At 39.2% G+C, this 14,075-nt stretch overlaps 1 protein-coding gene across 1 annotated transcript in view; it reads left to right on the top strand.

The window, feature by feature from the left end:
- FAM185A (family with sequence similarity 185 member A) overlaps positions 1-13,823 on the top strand; it is a 38,677-nt gene extending 24,854 nt beyond the window's left edge. Inside the window, 3 exon segments of the mRNA XM_048300750.1 lie at positions 1,629-1,724; positions 4,024-4,158; positions 13,576-13,823. Of these exon segments, the coding sequence (XP_048156707.1) occupies positions 1,629-1,724; positions 4,024-4,158; positions 13,576-13,691 (347 nt within the window). The 3' untranslated portion in view covers positions 13,692-13,823.
- The last annotated feature ends 252 nt before the right edge of the window (positions 13,824-14,075 follow it).

The following is a 14,075-nucleotide window of genomic DNA, read 5'->3' as shown; positions in this document are numbered from 1 at the left end:
ATTACTAAATTTGATGAGGAATATCTGCAAAAACAGCTTTTGCATGAAAACCTCAAGTGATCACTATTTAAAATGTTCATAAAAAAGGTTGATGTATGTCAAATTTTCTAGTTCTAATGAGTTTAATTTTTTTACTATTATGAACAACCTTTTAAAAAGTCATCAGTTAAAACTGAGGTTTCATTTTCACTTACACAAGCAAAACTCTTCATTATTAATGAAGAGTTAATTTTTTTTTTCAGATTTTGAACAGACCTTCTTTAATTCAAAGTCTTGAGATGGCAGAAGCATTCACATCCAGTTCTAGTTATTAATGTTTTCTTTTTAGTCAAAGCCCTTCTCAGTTTCTCAAGTGACTAAGTATGGATTAGCTGCTTTTTTTTTAAATTACTTTCCCCTCCAAAGAAATCAGCTTTAGCTATAGAATAATGATCCTTTTCCATGTTTCTGCTGTTGTAAGCAATGCACTGATCTTTGGCATCTGTGCTTGAGATCTGTGATCAGAAAACCTCCGGATGAGTTTACTTAGAGCTAAAACTGTATGGCAAGCATAAAACATTAATATGAGACATCCTTGTTATGATTAATCTAGTTCATTCTCTCATTATGCATTTACTTCTTAAAATGGGAAGTTTCATTAAGGTTTGATTTTATTGTTTTAGCTACTTATGACAGTTTGACTGTTGGGTTTTTTCTATGCATACACAGAAACCAGTCTCTACCTCAGGATTTCTTGCCAATACTTTAATTTCTAGCATTGTCTCTAAAAATACCTTTCAGTAACTGCCTTTTGCTCGTGTACAAATGTAATTTTTTTATGCTCCTCTAGAGTTTCTTCATAATTTCTTTGCAATTTTTATTAGGTATAAGTCTGTTCAGTAGCTTGAAAGTAAACTATTTGGGATATTTTGAAAGTCTTATGTATTTTAAAATGGAATACATTGCAAATAATTAAAGACTACTCAAGTGTACAATTAAAGCTTCTTCAAGACTTTCTATTTGTAAAAGCACTTCTTCACAAAGTTTTATGATCATAAATTTCAGCTAATAAGGTATAAAAGAAAATTTAGGCCTCCCTTTTTCAGGGCACAGAACAAATGCTGTTTTCCTGCTATATTAAACATTTGTTGATAATTCAGATGTAGTAAATCAGCGTTTACAAAGCCTGTACTCAGTTATTTGTGTAACAAGATGTTTCAGTGAACAACTGCTTGGTTTTTGTATGGGGCAGCTTTCCAGGGTAAAGTTCTCCCTGCACAGAGTCTGAGGAAATGAACTCTTTTGGAAATAAAAATAGATCTTAGTGTTCAAGTTTGGTGCTTGATCTTCACACAAAGATAAAGACATTCCTGTAGAAAGATGTGCAGTGCAGTTGAGGCCTTGTAGATGTAGAACAACTGCAGAGCTCCAGCCGTAGGATTGTGTGCCCCAATTCTGGACTGGGGAGATACGTTTTTTTCAGAAACTTGTTTTTTTAAGTAAAATCTGACATTCAGTAAATTATTATACTTCTGAAACACAGAAGAATTGACAAAAATGAGTTTGAGGTATAAAGAAAGTTCATGGCAAATGTTTCTTTTAAAAGAGTGAATGATAAACAAGTTCTTTTATTTCCTTTTGTGTTTTAGATTCATCAGATGGAAGTCTAAAAGCTTCTACATATCATGGGACGATAGATGTTTATGTCAGTCAATTAAGAAAAGTGGATCTGAAATCCCAGAAAGGTTAGCAAACTAAATCAAATATTTTTTGTGGCAGATTTTGATGTAAAAGAAAAGGGGATAAGGGTTTGTTTTGGGTTTTTTATCTGTCTGTAAAAAATAGTTTGTGATTGTTGGTTATTTACATTTTCATTTTGCCTCATTATTGGAAGATGTCTGTAAATACTTAAAATACAATAAGCTCTGTAAGGGACAAGGATACTTAAGATGGATTACAAATGTTTGTGTTTATGAATGTTTTTCTTTTTTTCTTCCTGGCAATATACCCAGCAGAATTCTGCAGAGTTGACTAGGGTTACAGTGTTCCTTTGCTTTGAGCACAGTTTTCTCCATGATGCTGTATGTGCAGTGATAACTGACACACATTTATTTTTCCTGTCTTCTGACTGAAATGTCCTACTATGAAAATTTGAAGGCAGAAAAGCAAAGATGGGAGAGCCTTACCCTACCACATTTCCTTCATTTTCTCACCTGCTTACTCACTAAAATCTTACTTCTTAGTTAAAAGCTCACACCTAAAGTTGAATTCATAGTTTTGCCATTCAGAAGATATGATACTGCACATTGCATAGCCCTGAGTACATCTTGTTAGTCCTAGTTTTGAAAAAAACAACCCTGAAAAAACAAAATGCAGACAAACAAAATCCAAAACAAGCCAAAACACACTACAGCATTTTTATACTTGACTTTAATGTCATGTCAGGCACTTCAGGTGGTTTAAATGAACATGGTATTTGGTACACTTGTGTCTCCTGTGAGACAATGCCTGTACCCTGTTAAAATCTAACAGTTACTCAAAATGTGACTGATGGCGTCAGTGCACTAAAATCATTTGTTCATCTTTCTGTACAATCTATTTTGGTTTCATTAGTGCAAAGAAATTTATTTTTTTATTATTTCTTGGTTATCTTTCGTATCACTTATTGCTAAGTTAATGTCTCTGAGATAGTAGCAAAGAGGAATGTATTTAATAAAAGCTAATTAATGTTATTTTCAAAATATTTTCTGACATCTCTTCTGGCAGCACAGCTTAGTACAGACAAAGTTGAAGTTCTGTTTCTGTTTACCCTGTAAATTCAGAATAACTGCTGACAGCTGCAGTGTAGAAAATGTCCCATTTGTGATAAATGAGCTGCATGTGTGTTGGTTTTTATGAGTCATCACTGAGCAACTCTCCGAAGAGGACCCAAAGATGAAGACCTTTTCCCTTTCTTATTCTAAGGCTTTTATGTATCCAGCAAAATGCAGGCCTAAATTATGCTGGAAGTTACTTGTTCATCAAAACTGTCACAGGCAAGTGATTCTGCTGAGTCTAAGTTGCTTAGCTAGGGTTGCTTTCTGGTGCTGCTTAGCTGTTATTCTTACTATGTTCTTCTTCAGCTTTTGGGATGTATGTCAAGAAATTGTTTTATGTTTTTCTAATGTGAGTGTTGAAATTGAGCAAAAACTGAGAAGCACATATAAGACTATTCTGAATTTTTCAGGTTTTTGATCTAATGTGTAGGACAGAGCTTCCAAACTGTGACTGAGTTATTACAAAGATGACTAATGTAGGCAGGTTGGAGGCCCAGTGTCTGCCTTTGGTCTAATGCAGAGAAGCACAGATTTAGGAAAAGCAGAAGTCAGAATTTCTGGGTTTAATGTCAAAGCAGAATTATTCAGGCCACCAATGCTGCAATTTTGCTACTAGTTTACATTTTTAGTGATGCATAGTCTAAACTGGTTTGTCAGTTTTGAGACTGCATCTGTTGGAGGATGTGAACAGCTTACCCTGAGCAGTAAAGCAAAGATAGTTGCCAGCATTCACAGTATGTGAGTGGTGTCTTATCCTTCCAGAGGAGCAATCCTTTCATTGTGTGCCACACAGTGACTGGATTATTTGTCAACTATGATGCCCTGTCCTTGCTCAGGAATGTCAATATGTAACTAGAAGATAAATCTAAAGTCATAATAGTTGTGAGTTCTATTATGTTTGCTTCCTTGATCATTCCTGTAATAAGATCCTCTACCAAAATACATTGCTGGAAGTGTATGTCATTATTTATTTTCATGTCTGCAAAGGAAGTGCTGTGATACCATTTTCTACATGAGACATGCAGTGCCCTGTTTATGATAAATGAAGATACCTTCATTTATCCTTTCAGTAACCAAAAAAAAAGAGGTTACTGTGTCTGAAGACTTTTAAAAAATCCCAACCAAGCACAACCAAATGATTATTTGATTCAAGTTAGTGAAATAATGGCCTGTTTCATGCTTTGATCTCAGCGTTAAACTAACTAGCTTTCACTTAAATTTATACCAGGTTCAATCACAGTCAAGGTACCTGCATCTCTCAAAGCCTATTTAGAGCTGTCTGGAAGAAAAGTGGATGTGAGCTCAGAGATCCAGTTAAAAGAAACACAGAGTGCCTCCAAAGACGATCACGTAACTCTAAGTGGTAAGGCTTACTAATCTTGGCTTCCAATAAATGTCTGTCTGGCCTAAGTCAAAGGCATCTACATTTCTTTATTAGTTTATTGCCCTTGGCATCTGCTTGTTTAATCTGCTTCATGTTCAGATGTTTGCTTGTGCTGTTGTACTCCCCGTGTTACTGGATGACTTTAAAATTTTATTTGGTCAATGACTTGTGAATGTAATCACTTCTTCTAACAAAAGTCTTAGAGCCAAATTCCTCCTTAGCATTAGTCCAGTGAATCTGTGGGAGATAATCCAGAGCAGAATTTGACTCATTGCTTTGTTGGCTTAGAAAGTCACACAGACTTTCCTAGGCAATCTATTATATTAAAAATATAATTAAAAAATTCTGTCTGTTTCTGAGTCAAAGGGGGAAGTAAAAGGGATATATGGCATATTTATAAATGTACAGTAGTGCAGAATAGGCTGAGAAATGATGGGTGGGAGATGAGAAGAGCAGAAGCTGGAGCTGGAGGAATAGAGTACATGGAAAGGTACCTGCAATTACTGGAAGCATTTTTGTAAGGGATTTAAAATTGAACTTACAATCCCAGGTCTTGCTGTTTCCTGCTTTAGAAAACAGTTATACAGTTCACTGTGTAGGGTGTGTATTTCTCTCCCCCACTCCAGATGTGGCTATCTAGAAGTTAAGGCTGTTGCTTTTACCAATTACACAGTTTGCTCTAGAGAAAACATAACTGAAAGCTGGAGCCCTCAGACACATTATGTTTGAACGTGTTATGTCAGTGTGACCTGATGTGACAGCAGATTGGTTAAGGCTTTGAGTTTTGCTCTGGTTTTAAACCTAAGAAAATATGCACAAAAACTCTTTTCCTCCCCCATGTAAGATGGTAATCTCAAAGTCAGGGAACATTAGAAGTGTAATTACATAATTTTAGTACATAGCCTGCTTATATATCTCTTCCTGCCTAGGAACAGTAACTAGCGCTTAAATTTACTAATGGTTATTAAATACAGTTTCTTTAAAAACCATAATTAGAAGTTCTCAGGCTAGACATCTGTGCAAGGACCCCAGATTCTAGCAAGACTCTGTGGAATGAATCACCTCAGCAGTAAAACAAGACTTCTTCTCAGTGAATGAGCACCACTGGCCAGTCAATCATCTTGCTGCTTTGGCAACATTAAAGATAAGGGTGTTTAAAATATACACAGCTGAATGACTTCTCTGGTTTCACAACCCAGTCAGTGTTTATGTAGGACAGTCATCACTGAAGCAGATACAATTTTTCAACCCACTGTTCTGTATGGAAATGATCTTGGCACTTGAGGCCAAAAGCAACCCTGATTAGTTAACTCTGAAATATACACGTCCCAAAGGCACAGAAATGAACAAGAATTATGCAAAGGCAACAGCATTAGGCCAATGATTATCAGTTGTTTAAAGAAGTTAAGGTATTACCAAAAAGGGAAATGCTTCCTGCTTCTATTTCTCTTTACCTTATGGTGTATTCTTTCTGCAGGCAAAGCACTTGCCCCCCCACTCTCAACAATCGCTTCCTCTTAAAGTTATATTTGGTAATTTTCATGTACAAGTAGATTCTGGAATAATTGAAAATAATTTAATACAATTTCTGTTTCCTGAGAACATTATTTACTGTTGAAGTTTCAGGTACAACGTCCATAGCTGTCTTCCTGCTGCAAATGAAGAAATGTAAAATAGATGGTGAAGAGGGGCTTTGCCAAGTGGATAAAAGCTGTATCAGAAGAGCATGGCAGTTTGGGGTTTTTATGCTTTTGAGTTCAAAGATTAGTTTAAAAATAGATGATTTTTCAGAAAATCCAGTTCTCCTGTGGATAACACAGGGAACTGTCTGCTTTTAGGAAGTTTTGCTTGCCTCTGGGAATATTTGAAGGTTTTAGAGAGAAGGCTGTCCAGTGGGAAGACAGGGCAGAGTTCTGTGACTTGGGTAAACATGCACTTAGTCTGTCACCTGCTCTAGGAAAGCCTTCTCTACTGCTTTAGAGCAGTTATCATGTATATCATCACCTGGCTGCATGGCCCCCACTTCCACACTGAGAGGGGAGTCAGTACACTGCAAGCCCACAAGCACTCACATCCAGGGTTTTGCCAGATAGCCAAGGAATAGAGTGGGATTTAGTGAAAGCAAGAAGATGGAAATCTGGGCTGAGTGCTCTACAGACAGAGGGATGAGAGTGTGAAAATTTGTTTTGCTCTTTTAGAAAAAGAAGGGACTTCCCTGCAAAACTGGGATACTTGCTGACAAAGGGAGGGAACTAGAGAGCAGTGACAGGGAGTTTGTTCTTTGAAGTAATTTGCAAGGGCAAGGCATCTGTTTCCATTGGCATCAGTAGGTACTCTTAGAAGTAGTATGTATGGTATAATGAAATGCTACAAAAACAGAGTTCCTGCTAAGCACTGGTCCAGCTTCCATCATTGGAAGTGTTTGGCTGTCTGCTGTTAGTAAATTGAGTAATTCCGGTAATTTCTGATTGTAATCTTGTCAAGGTGTTCTTTCTTTTCCCTGGCAAGTAGGGAAGCCCTTACTGCTCAATATCTGCCTTTTTCTTTTCTCCAGGTCTGTCTGTGTTCTTAAATTAGCTGGTTTAAGATGCCTGTGGAGGTAATTAGCTATAGGTACTCTATGTGGTAAGAAGAAGAGTAGCAAGCTAAAAAGTGTTAAATATTTAAGCAGAAAAGAAACTTAGGAGACTGTTATGTCAAAGGGGTTACAAACATGTTGAAGGCCAAGGTTAAAGGTCATATAATTTTGATTTAGGTGCTTTTTAGGCCACTTTCCAATAAATTAGGTTCGAAGTATGAAGGTAGGCACAATGACCTGTGTAGTCCAAAGAGGAACAATATTTAAATAATATCAGGAAACAGTAGTGTTACACCATTGAAAACAAACAGCGTATTAACATGATCCATAAAACTCAAAATAATCCTTTGGCTTTACATGGCATTAGTAATACTTTGCTGGAATGTTTTGAGTACTGTACTTCAAAACTGTAGAATCTATAAAGGAGAACATATGATTAGAGTCCTAAAATCATGATTAACGAGAGAAGACTGAAAAGTTCTGGTTTTGTCTCAAAAGAGAAGACAAAGGGAAGAGAAGATACATTTTTCTAGTACATAAGTTGCTACAGAGAAAAAAGGAAATAAATTGTTCTGTCCCCTGGCAATAGGACTAGAAACTATGATTTGATACTATGGTAAAGAAAACTTAGCTAAATATCAAGGTAAATTTCCTTGTAGCCCTGGTCTGGGGAGGCAGTAGGAGTGTTGGTACTGCAGATTGTGAAGACCAGGTGATGTGAGCGTGTCAGACCAAATTCAGTGCTTCCTTCAGGAGGTTGTTTCAGCTCTGTTTTCTCTTGTCTCCAGTTGATGTGACCATCTGCTCCCACCCACTCCAAAGTAACAAAGGGAGGTTATCAGCCATGTGGGTGGATGGGGACTAAATGAAATGCAGCCATTGGACACGCTTCAGCCACTTTGGCTGCCAACTTGTGTGTTGACAACTGTAAACTTGCTGGAAAAACTCTTGCAGTCATTCAGAGACTTTATTTGAATCCTTGTAGCTAATGGTATCAACTTCCAAACCTAATTGTCTGGAAAATAAACCATGTAAATCTCATCTGTGAGTGGTGCCAGGGACTTGCCTGATTTTGGATGTTTCTCCATTCCTGCCCCAGTTCTAGTGCCATGTGAACATGTGTCAACCTTTCATGTGATGCCATCTGCTTGGTGCTGAGTGAACTTTTAACTTTGCAGTCACTTCATCTGGTTTGCAGCAGGTGTGTGAGTTTCCATGGTAAAAGTCCCACCGTGTCTCAGGTGCTCCTCAGAGGCTGTGGATGTTTGGCACTGTTATTGTGTCTCCCTCTTCTTACCTTCTCAACTGGCAAACCTCTTCGTATTTTTCCGTCCTCATACAAAGAGCAAATGCTTTGGGAGTTATTGTCTTCTCCTAGGTCGAGACATACTTGCTCCCAATTGTCGTTAGCATGACAGCAATTGCAGCAGTTAACAGGTCTTTTAGGTTTTGGTACTAATCCCATCCTGTCTACAGCACAGGAGCTTTGCTAAGCCACCTGAGAGCAGTGTTCCTCTGAGCCATGCCTCTGGTGACCATGCAGGGAATAGGACTCTCCCATGTTAATTTATGCCTTCCCTCAGATGTCTGTACTTGGACATGGAGAGGAAATCCCCATTGTCTTGTCTAACTCCTTTTCTCCTGTGAAAATTTTCAAGTACACATTGTCTCTACCTTATGGGTTGATCCAGTATCCAATTATTCTTCTAATACTTCAGAACTTCTTAGATAGCCTTCCTCTTCCTGTGCCTCTGGAGAGTCAGCCTGTCCATAATTACCAGATTCCTTTGAAAAGATGGACATTGACACTACCGTCCTAGCTCTGACTTCTCAGGTTTCTCTTACTAACATGCTTCAAGTCTTCTCATCCTGCCTGGTTCTCCCAGTAGATTGTGGTAAGAAGCACCTTTCTCCTTGCAACAATCATTCACTCAGGCATGCACTGAAATATTATAACTTTCACATCTGCCTGATGTTCCCTGCTGGACCAAGGGGGATCTAGACAGATGTTTCCTACTATCAGGAATAACTTACTTCTCAGTGGTCCCTCATAGTAGTACTGGGAGAGCAGCCTATGGAACGCTGTAGCCTTCCCTTTAGGATTGCTTTAAATGCAGTGTGCAGGAGGGGGCTGACTGCATGTGTCTCCTATACCATGCTCAAAGCTTTATGGATGGATGTGTTTAAGAGTCTTCATTATGAGAAACTATTTTGTTTACTCCAAGGTAGTGTCTGTGTTTTTAGCTGCCTGGAGTTCAAGGGTTGAATACAAACACAGCTGAAGGGGCAGTGAATAACATGAGGCAAGCAACTTGCCTTTAAAAGGGAAATAACTGAAAGAGCTTGTATTATGTCAGTCTGCTGAAACTTCAGGTTTTATCTGAAGCTTACCAGCTGCGCAAGTGTAGAGCTTCTCCCACTGTGCAGCTGTCTTGGGTTTGTTGCAGTCAGCATTGCAGTTCTGATCCCAGGAGTAACACTATCTGCTGTCATGCCCCCTCCCCCCCCCCCCCCCCCCTCCGTTTTGTCTGTTCTCAAGGCACTTCAGAACTTTCCTTTTTTCTTAGAAGCAGTTTTTATTGACTTTCGGCCACTAGAATTGAGTGGGAAGAGCTTTGTTTTACAATGTCCTTCTACACACTGCCCTCTGTGAAGCCTTGATCCTTAAGCAATATCTTAAAAAAAAAATAAACAAAGACCCAGGTTGTATCTGGAAAAGATTACATTCCTTTGAGTCAAATAGAAAGTTCATCCAACTTTTATTAAACACATTAGAGGAGATGCTATCCTAGAGATTTTTATTGGTTTCAGCTTGCATTCAACTCAAGCTGTTCACAGCCTTTTGATATATACCACAGTCCTAACACTACCAATGAACAACACTTAAAATATGATCTTCTTCTTGTGTTTTATGGTATGAAAATCAGGCTCTCAAGCTCTCCAGTCTCTAGGAAGACAAGTAAATGAACAGTCAGTACTTGACTGTGTAAAGTTTTACGAAGGTGTTACCTTCCTTTAGATACCACACGCTGGGGAGGGGAAAAAGACTCCAACCTTTTTCCTGGGCATTAAATTGAAAAGGTGGCCACACAACGTAATGGTGTGTCTGTCTTGTCCTGAACTCATGCTGCTGTCTTGACTGGTAGGTTTTGAAATTCATTTTTCCCCGCTTCATTCTCAATCCAGGAGGCTGTTTGCTTCTGTGATTTAATCAAGCTAGCAAAGTCTTCCTCAAAATCTGCTTGTGTTCTCACAGTATTCAAAGTACAAGCAGTGAGTACAGTTAAAACCCAAGCAGTCATCAAAAGGTCTCCATCTAAACCTTGTTGCTTGATTAGTGCCTCATACACAAAGCTATTTAAATGTCTTAAATATCTTTGAACCTGGTACTACTGACGGGCTTAATAACCTTAATATTTGTGTCACGGACGAATTTCCAGAAGAAGTATAAGGAACAAAACATTTCTGTACATTCTCTTAGAGCCGAGGTGAGATTAACCCTTTTATTGCTGTGAAGAGCTGAAAACCTGAGGGAAGAGAGAGGAGGAGATGCTTAAAGCTGAAATTCTGTTGTGAAGCTACGATATATCAGAGTATCCCGTTGTAATTTCATGAAGATATGGGGGGTGGAGTGTTCAGCTCGTAAGCAAAAGCACCTGCGCTGAGATAGGCAGATGCTGACGCAGCTGTAATTTCATGAGAAGTTTGGACAGGGAGAGATGGACCAGATGAGGACTTTTGCTCCAAATGGGAAAGGAGAAAACCTCAGTTCCTAGAGATGCTCCCAGAGATAGTCCTAACGATGAAGATGAGGAAGACCCTTTGCTCCCAGGGAAGGAGAAGGACCTCTGTTTTTGTTTTTGAATGGCTCAACCTTAAAATTGTACCCCAAAAAACTTCAAGAGTGGACCCTCGAAAGCAGTTGGGGGAAAAGCTGCAAGTCGGGGGAAGGGACTCACACGCAGGCAGAGAGACTCCTCTTCCTAAATGGACTGAACAATATTTGGAAGTGGGCGGCTGTCTCGTTGTGATAATGTTTTCATAGCACGAGCAAGAAGAGACTTCTCTTTCTACATGGACTGAACAAGGTTATTATGGAAGTGGTAAACAGACTGAACATCTTAAGGGTTGTCTTTTTACATTGTCAGTGGGAGAAGGGAGGAAGGTGGGGGGAGGAGGAGAGCTCTGAAGGTGGTATAATTTTTTTTTTTTCTCTCTTTTAGGTCTGTTAATAAACTTCTTTATATTCTTTCAAGTTTGGTGCCTGCTTTGCATTTCTCCTAATTCTTATCTCACAGCAGATAAACAGTAATGAGTATTTTAGACCAAACCACTACAGCCATCCCCATGGAGACACCTGAAGGCATGTTGTAGTCTGGTAGCAGGGGACACTGGAGTGACTCTGACACTGTTGGACTCCTGTGTATTTCTAAACCATACTTCAGCCTATTGTGAATTGCTGTGGGTTTGGCCCATAAACTTAAATAAATCCCTCTTAGAACTGCTAGAGCACTGAAAGGCTATTGAAAAGTTCTGGCACATAGGCCTGAGTTGTGGAAACCAGTGCAGTGATGTCAGTTGGAGTTTTGCCACTGTTTTTGCTGTGGCCAGAATTTAACTTCAGCTGTGTTGCAGAGCATGTTTGCAAATTTGGTTCACAATCTGCTTCCCTGCCATCCCTCTTGCTATTCCAGGCTCAAATTAGTTCTAAACTTAGAATTCACACAGTTAAATGAACACTAAAGTAATAATAAAGGATATTTTGTAAAGATAAACAAAAGTGAAGGTTGATCTTGTGATAAAGGCACTGATTTGGGACTTAAAAGATCCCAGTTTAATTCCCAATATGGACACAAAGCTTTTGTATAAAATTGGAAGGTCACTTATTCTCTCTTGGCCTCCGTTTCTTAGTCTCATTTTAAAATTAAGTTGAACTCTCTTCTTTGTTATACAGTGAGCTTTTCAGAGCATGACTGTGAATACTGAGTTTATGTGAAACATGTAAGAAGACAGATACCTCAGGGTTGTGGGGTTTTTTTTTAGGCTACTATCATAAGGAAACAGTAATAGTAGCAACATGTGTGTCATCTGGAAAATCAGGTCTTACCATGTCTCTTTTCAGTGTTTACAATAACAATTAAAATATTTTAAATTACTTAGCCTGGTCAGTATCTCATGTAGAGGCATGGTTTAAGCAGAACTGGCAAATGAGCATCAGGCAGCCACTCACTCCCCACCACTGGGATGGGGGAGAGAAGCAGAATAGTAAAAGTGAGAAAATTCATGGGTTGGGATGAAGAGACTTTGAGATAAAGACAGCTTGATGGATAAAGCAAAAGCTGTGCACACAAGCAAAGCAAAACAAGGGATCCTTTCACTACTTCCCAGGGCAGGCAGGTGTTCAGCTGTCCCCAGGAAAGCAGGGCTGTATCTCATGTAACAGGTATTGGATCAGAGAAACGCCATCACTCTGAAAGTCCCCTGCTCCTCCTTCTTCCGGCTCCAATGCTGAACATGGTGCCATACAGTTCAGAATATCCCTTTGGTCACTCGGGGTCAGCTGTCCCACCTGTGTCCCCTCACACCTTATTCTGTGCCCCCAGCCTCCTTGCTGGCAGGGCAGTGTTAGAAGCATAAAAGGCTTTGATGCTGTAAAAGGGCCACTCACAAATAACAGATTTTATATATTGCCAACACCATTTTTAGCACAAACCTAAAACATGGTCCATACTAGCTACTATAAAAAAATTAGCCCTACCCCACAGAAAACCAGTACATGTAGGGTTTGTGTGGCCAGGTTTTGGTAGTGGGGGTGCTCTAGGGGTGGCTTCTGTGAGAAGCTGCCAGAAGCTTCCCTTATGTCCTACAGAGCCAGCGCCAACCTGCTCCAAGATGGACCCACCACTGTCCAGTGCTGAGCCCATCAGTGACGGTGAATAACACAGTTAATGGGGAAAAATTCTGCTGCACACCAGCAGCTGGAGAGAGGAGTGAGAGTATGTGAGAGAAACAGCCCTGCCAATACTCAGGTCAGGGCAGGAGGTGCTCCAGATGCCAGAGTAGAGATTGCCCTGCAGCCCCTGGTGCAGCCCCTGGAGATCTGCAGGGGTGCAGAGATCCAGCTGCAGCTTGTGGAGGACCCCATGTGAGAGCAGGTGAAGAGCATGAGGAGTTCTCCTTCTGCAGAGGAAGGAGTGGCAGAGATAATGTGTGAACTGACCACAACCCCTGTTCTTTGTCCCCCTGTGCCTCTGGTAGGGAGAAAGTAGAGAAATCAACAGTGAAATTAAGCCTGGAATGAAGGGAGGGGTGAGGGGGATATGTTTTTAAGATTTGGCTTTATTTCTTTTTACCCTTCTCTGATTTGATTGGGAATAAATTAATTTTTTCCCCAAGTCAAGTCTGTTTTGCCTGTGATGGTAACTGATGCCTGATCTCTTCCTGTCCTTATCCTGACCCGTGAATTTCTTGTTACATTTTCTCTACCCTTTTCATCTGAGGAGGAGAGTGGTAGAGTGGCTTTGGTGGATACCTGACATCCAGACAGGATCAACCCACCATAACATATTTCTTCACTTAGAATAAAAAGTACAGTACTATATAATAAAAACACTATTGTAAGGATTTATTATGGGAAATTAGATTAATGCAAAAAAACTGTATCAAGAAGGTAATGTCAGAAGTTTCTGCTAAAAGTACACAAATTCTACCAAATAAAAATGCTGTAAGTGCTTCCAGGGAGCTTGGGAAAAAAAGACAATGTGAAGGTGATATGTTTACTGTGTGTCAAATTAAACTAACAGAACTCTCTTTTCCAGGTCACATGAATCAAAGGAATGAAACAGACAAATGGATTAAGGCTGACACACAAAATGGTAAAGTGTGTCTTAAAAGCCAAAGCTGGATCCAGTCTGTCAAGCTGAAGAGTTCTTAAAGGTGAAATAGGCCAAAGAAGTTAAATCAAGAAACTACAAAGGAATATTTCTGTAAAATTATGAAACTTTTTTGATGTATATTCTTAATATAAAAGAGAAACAATATTAAAAATAAGAGCATTTTAACCTAAGATTTGCCTGTGATGGTGCTGGTGCTAAACAGTCTGGTTTACTTTTAGTGCCTTTTAGGAACAAGATGATCTTACATATATCAGAATTTATATAACTTTACCCACTTACCATATCAGTTTAAAAGCTGGTAGCTTTCAAACAAAAGTTTGGAGTTGTCATTTAGAAATAAAAAAAAGCATTTGCAACACTTCCAAGATGACATGCTTTGCAAGCTCTGTTATACTTTCAAATTAAATGTCTCAATACTGGGG

Source organism: Corvus hawaiiensis, chromosome 4, assembly GCF_020740725.1.
Source record: "Corvus hawaiiensis isolate bCorHaw1 chromosome 4, bCorHaw1.pri.cur, whole genome shotgun sequence".
NCBI lineage: Eukaryota > Metazoa > Chordata > Aves > Passeriformes > Corvidae > Corvus > Corvus hawaiiensis.
The sequence above is the reverse complement of the archived record's forward strand: the minus strand, read 5'-3'. Positions and strand labels throughout refer to the sequence as shown.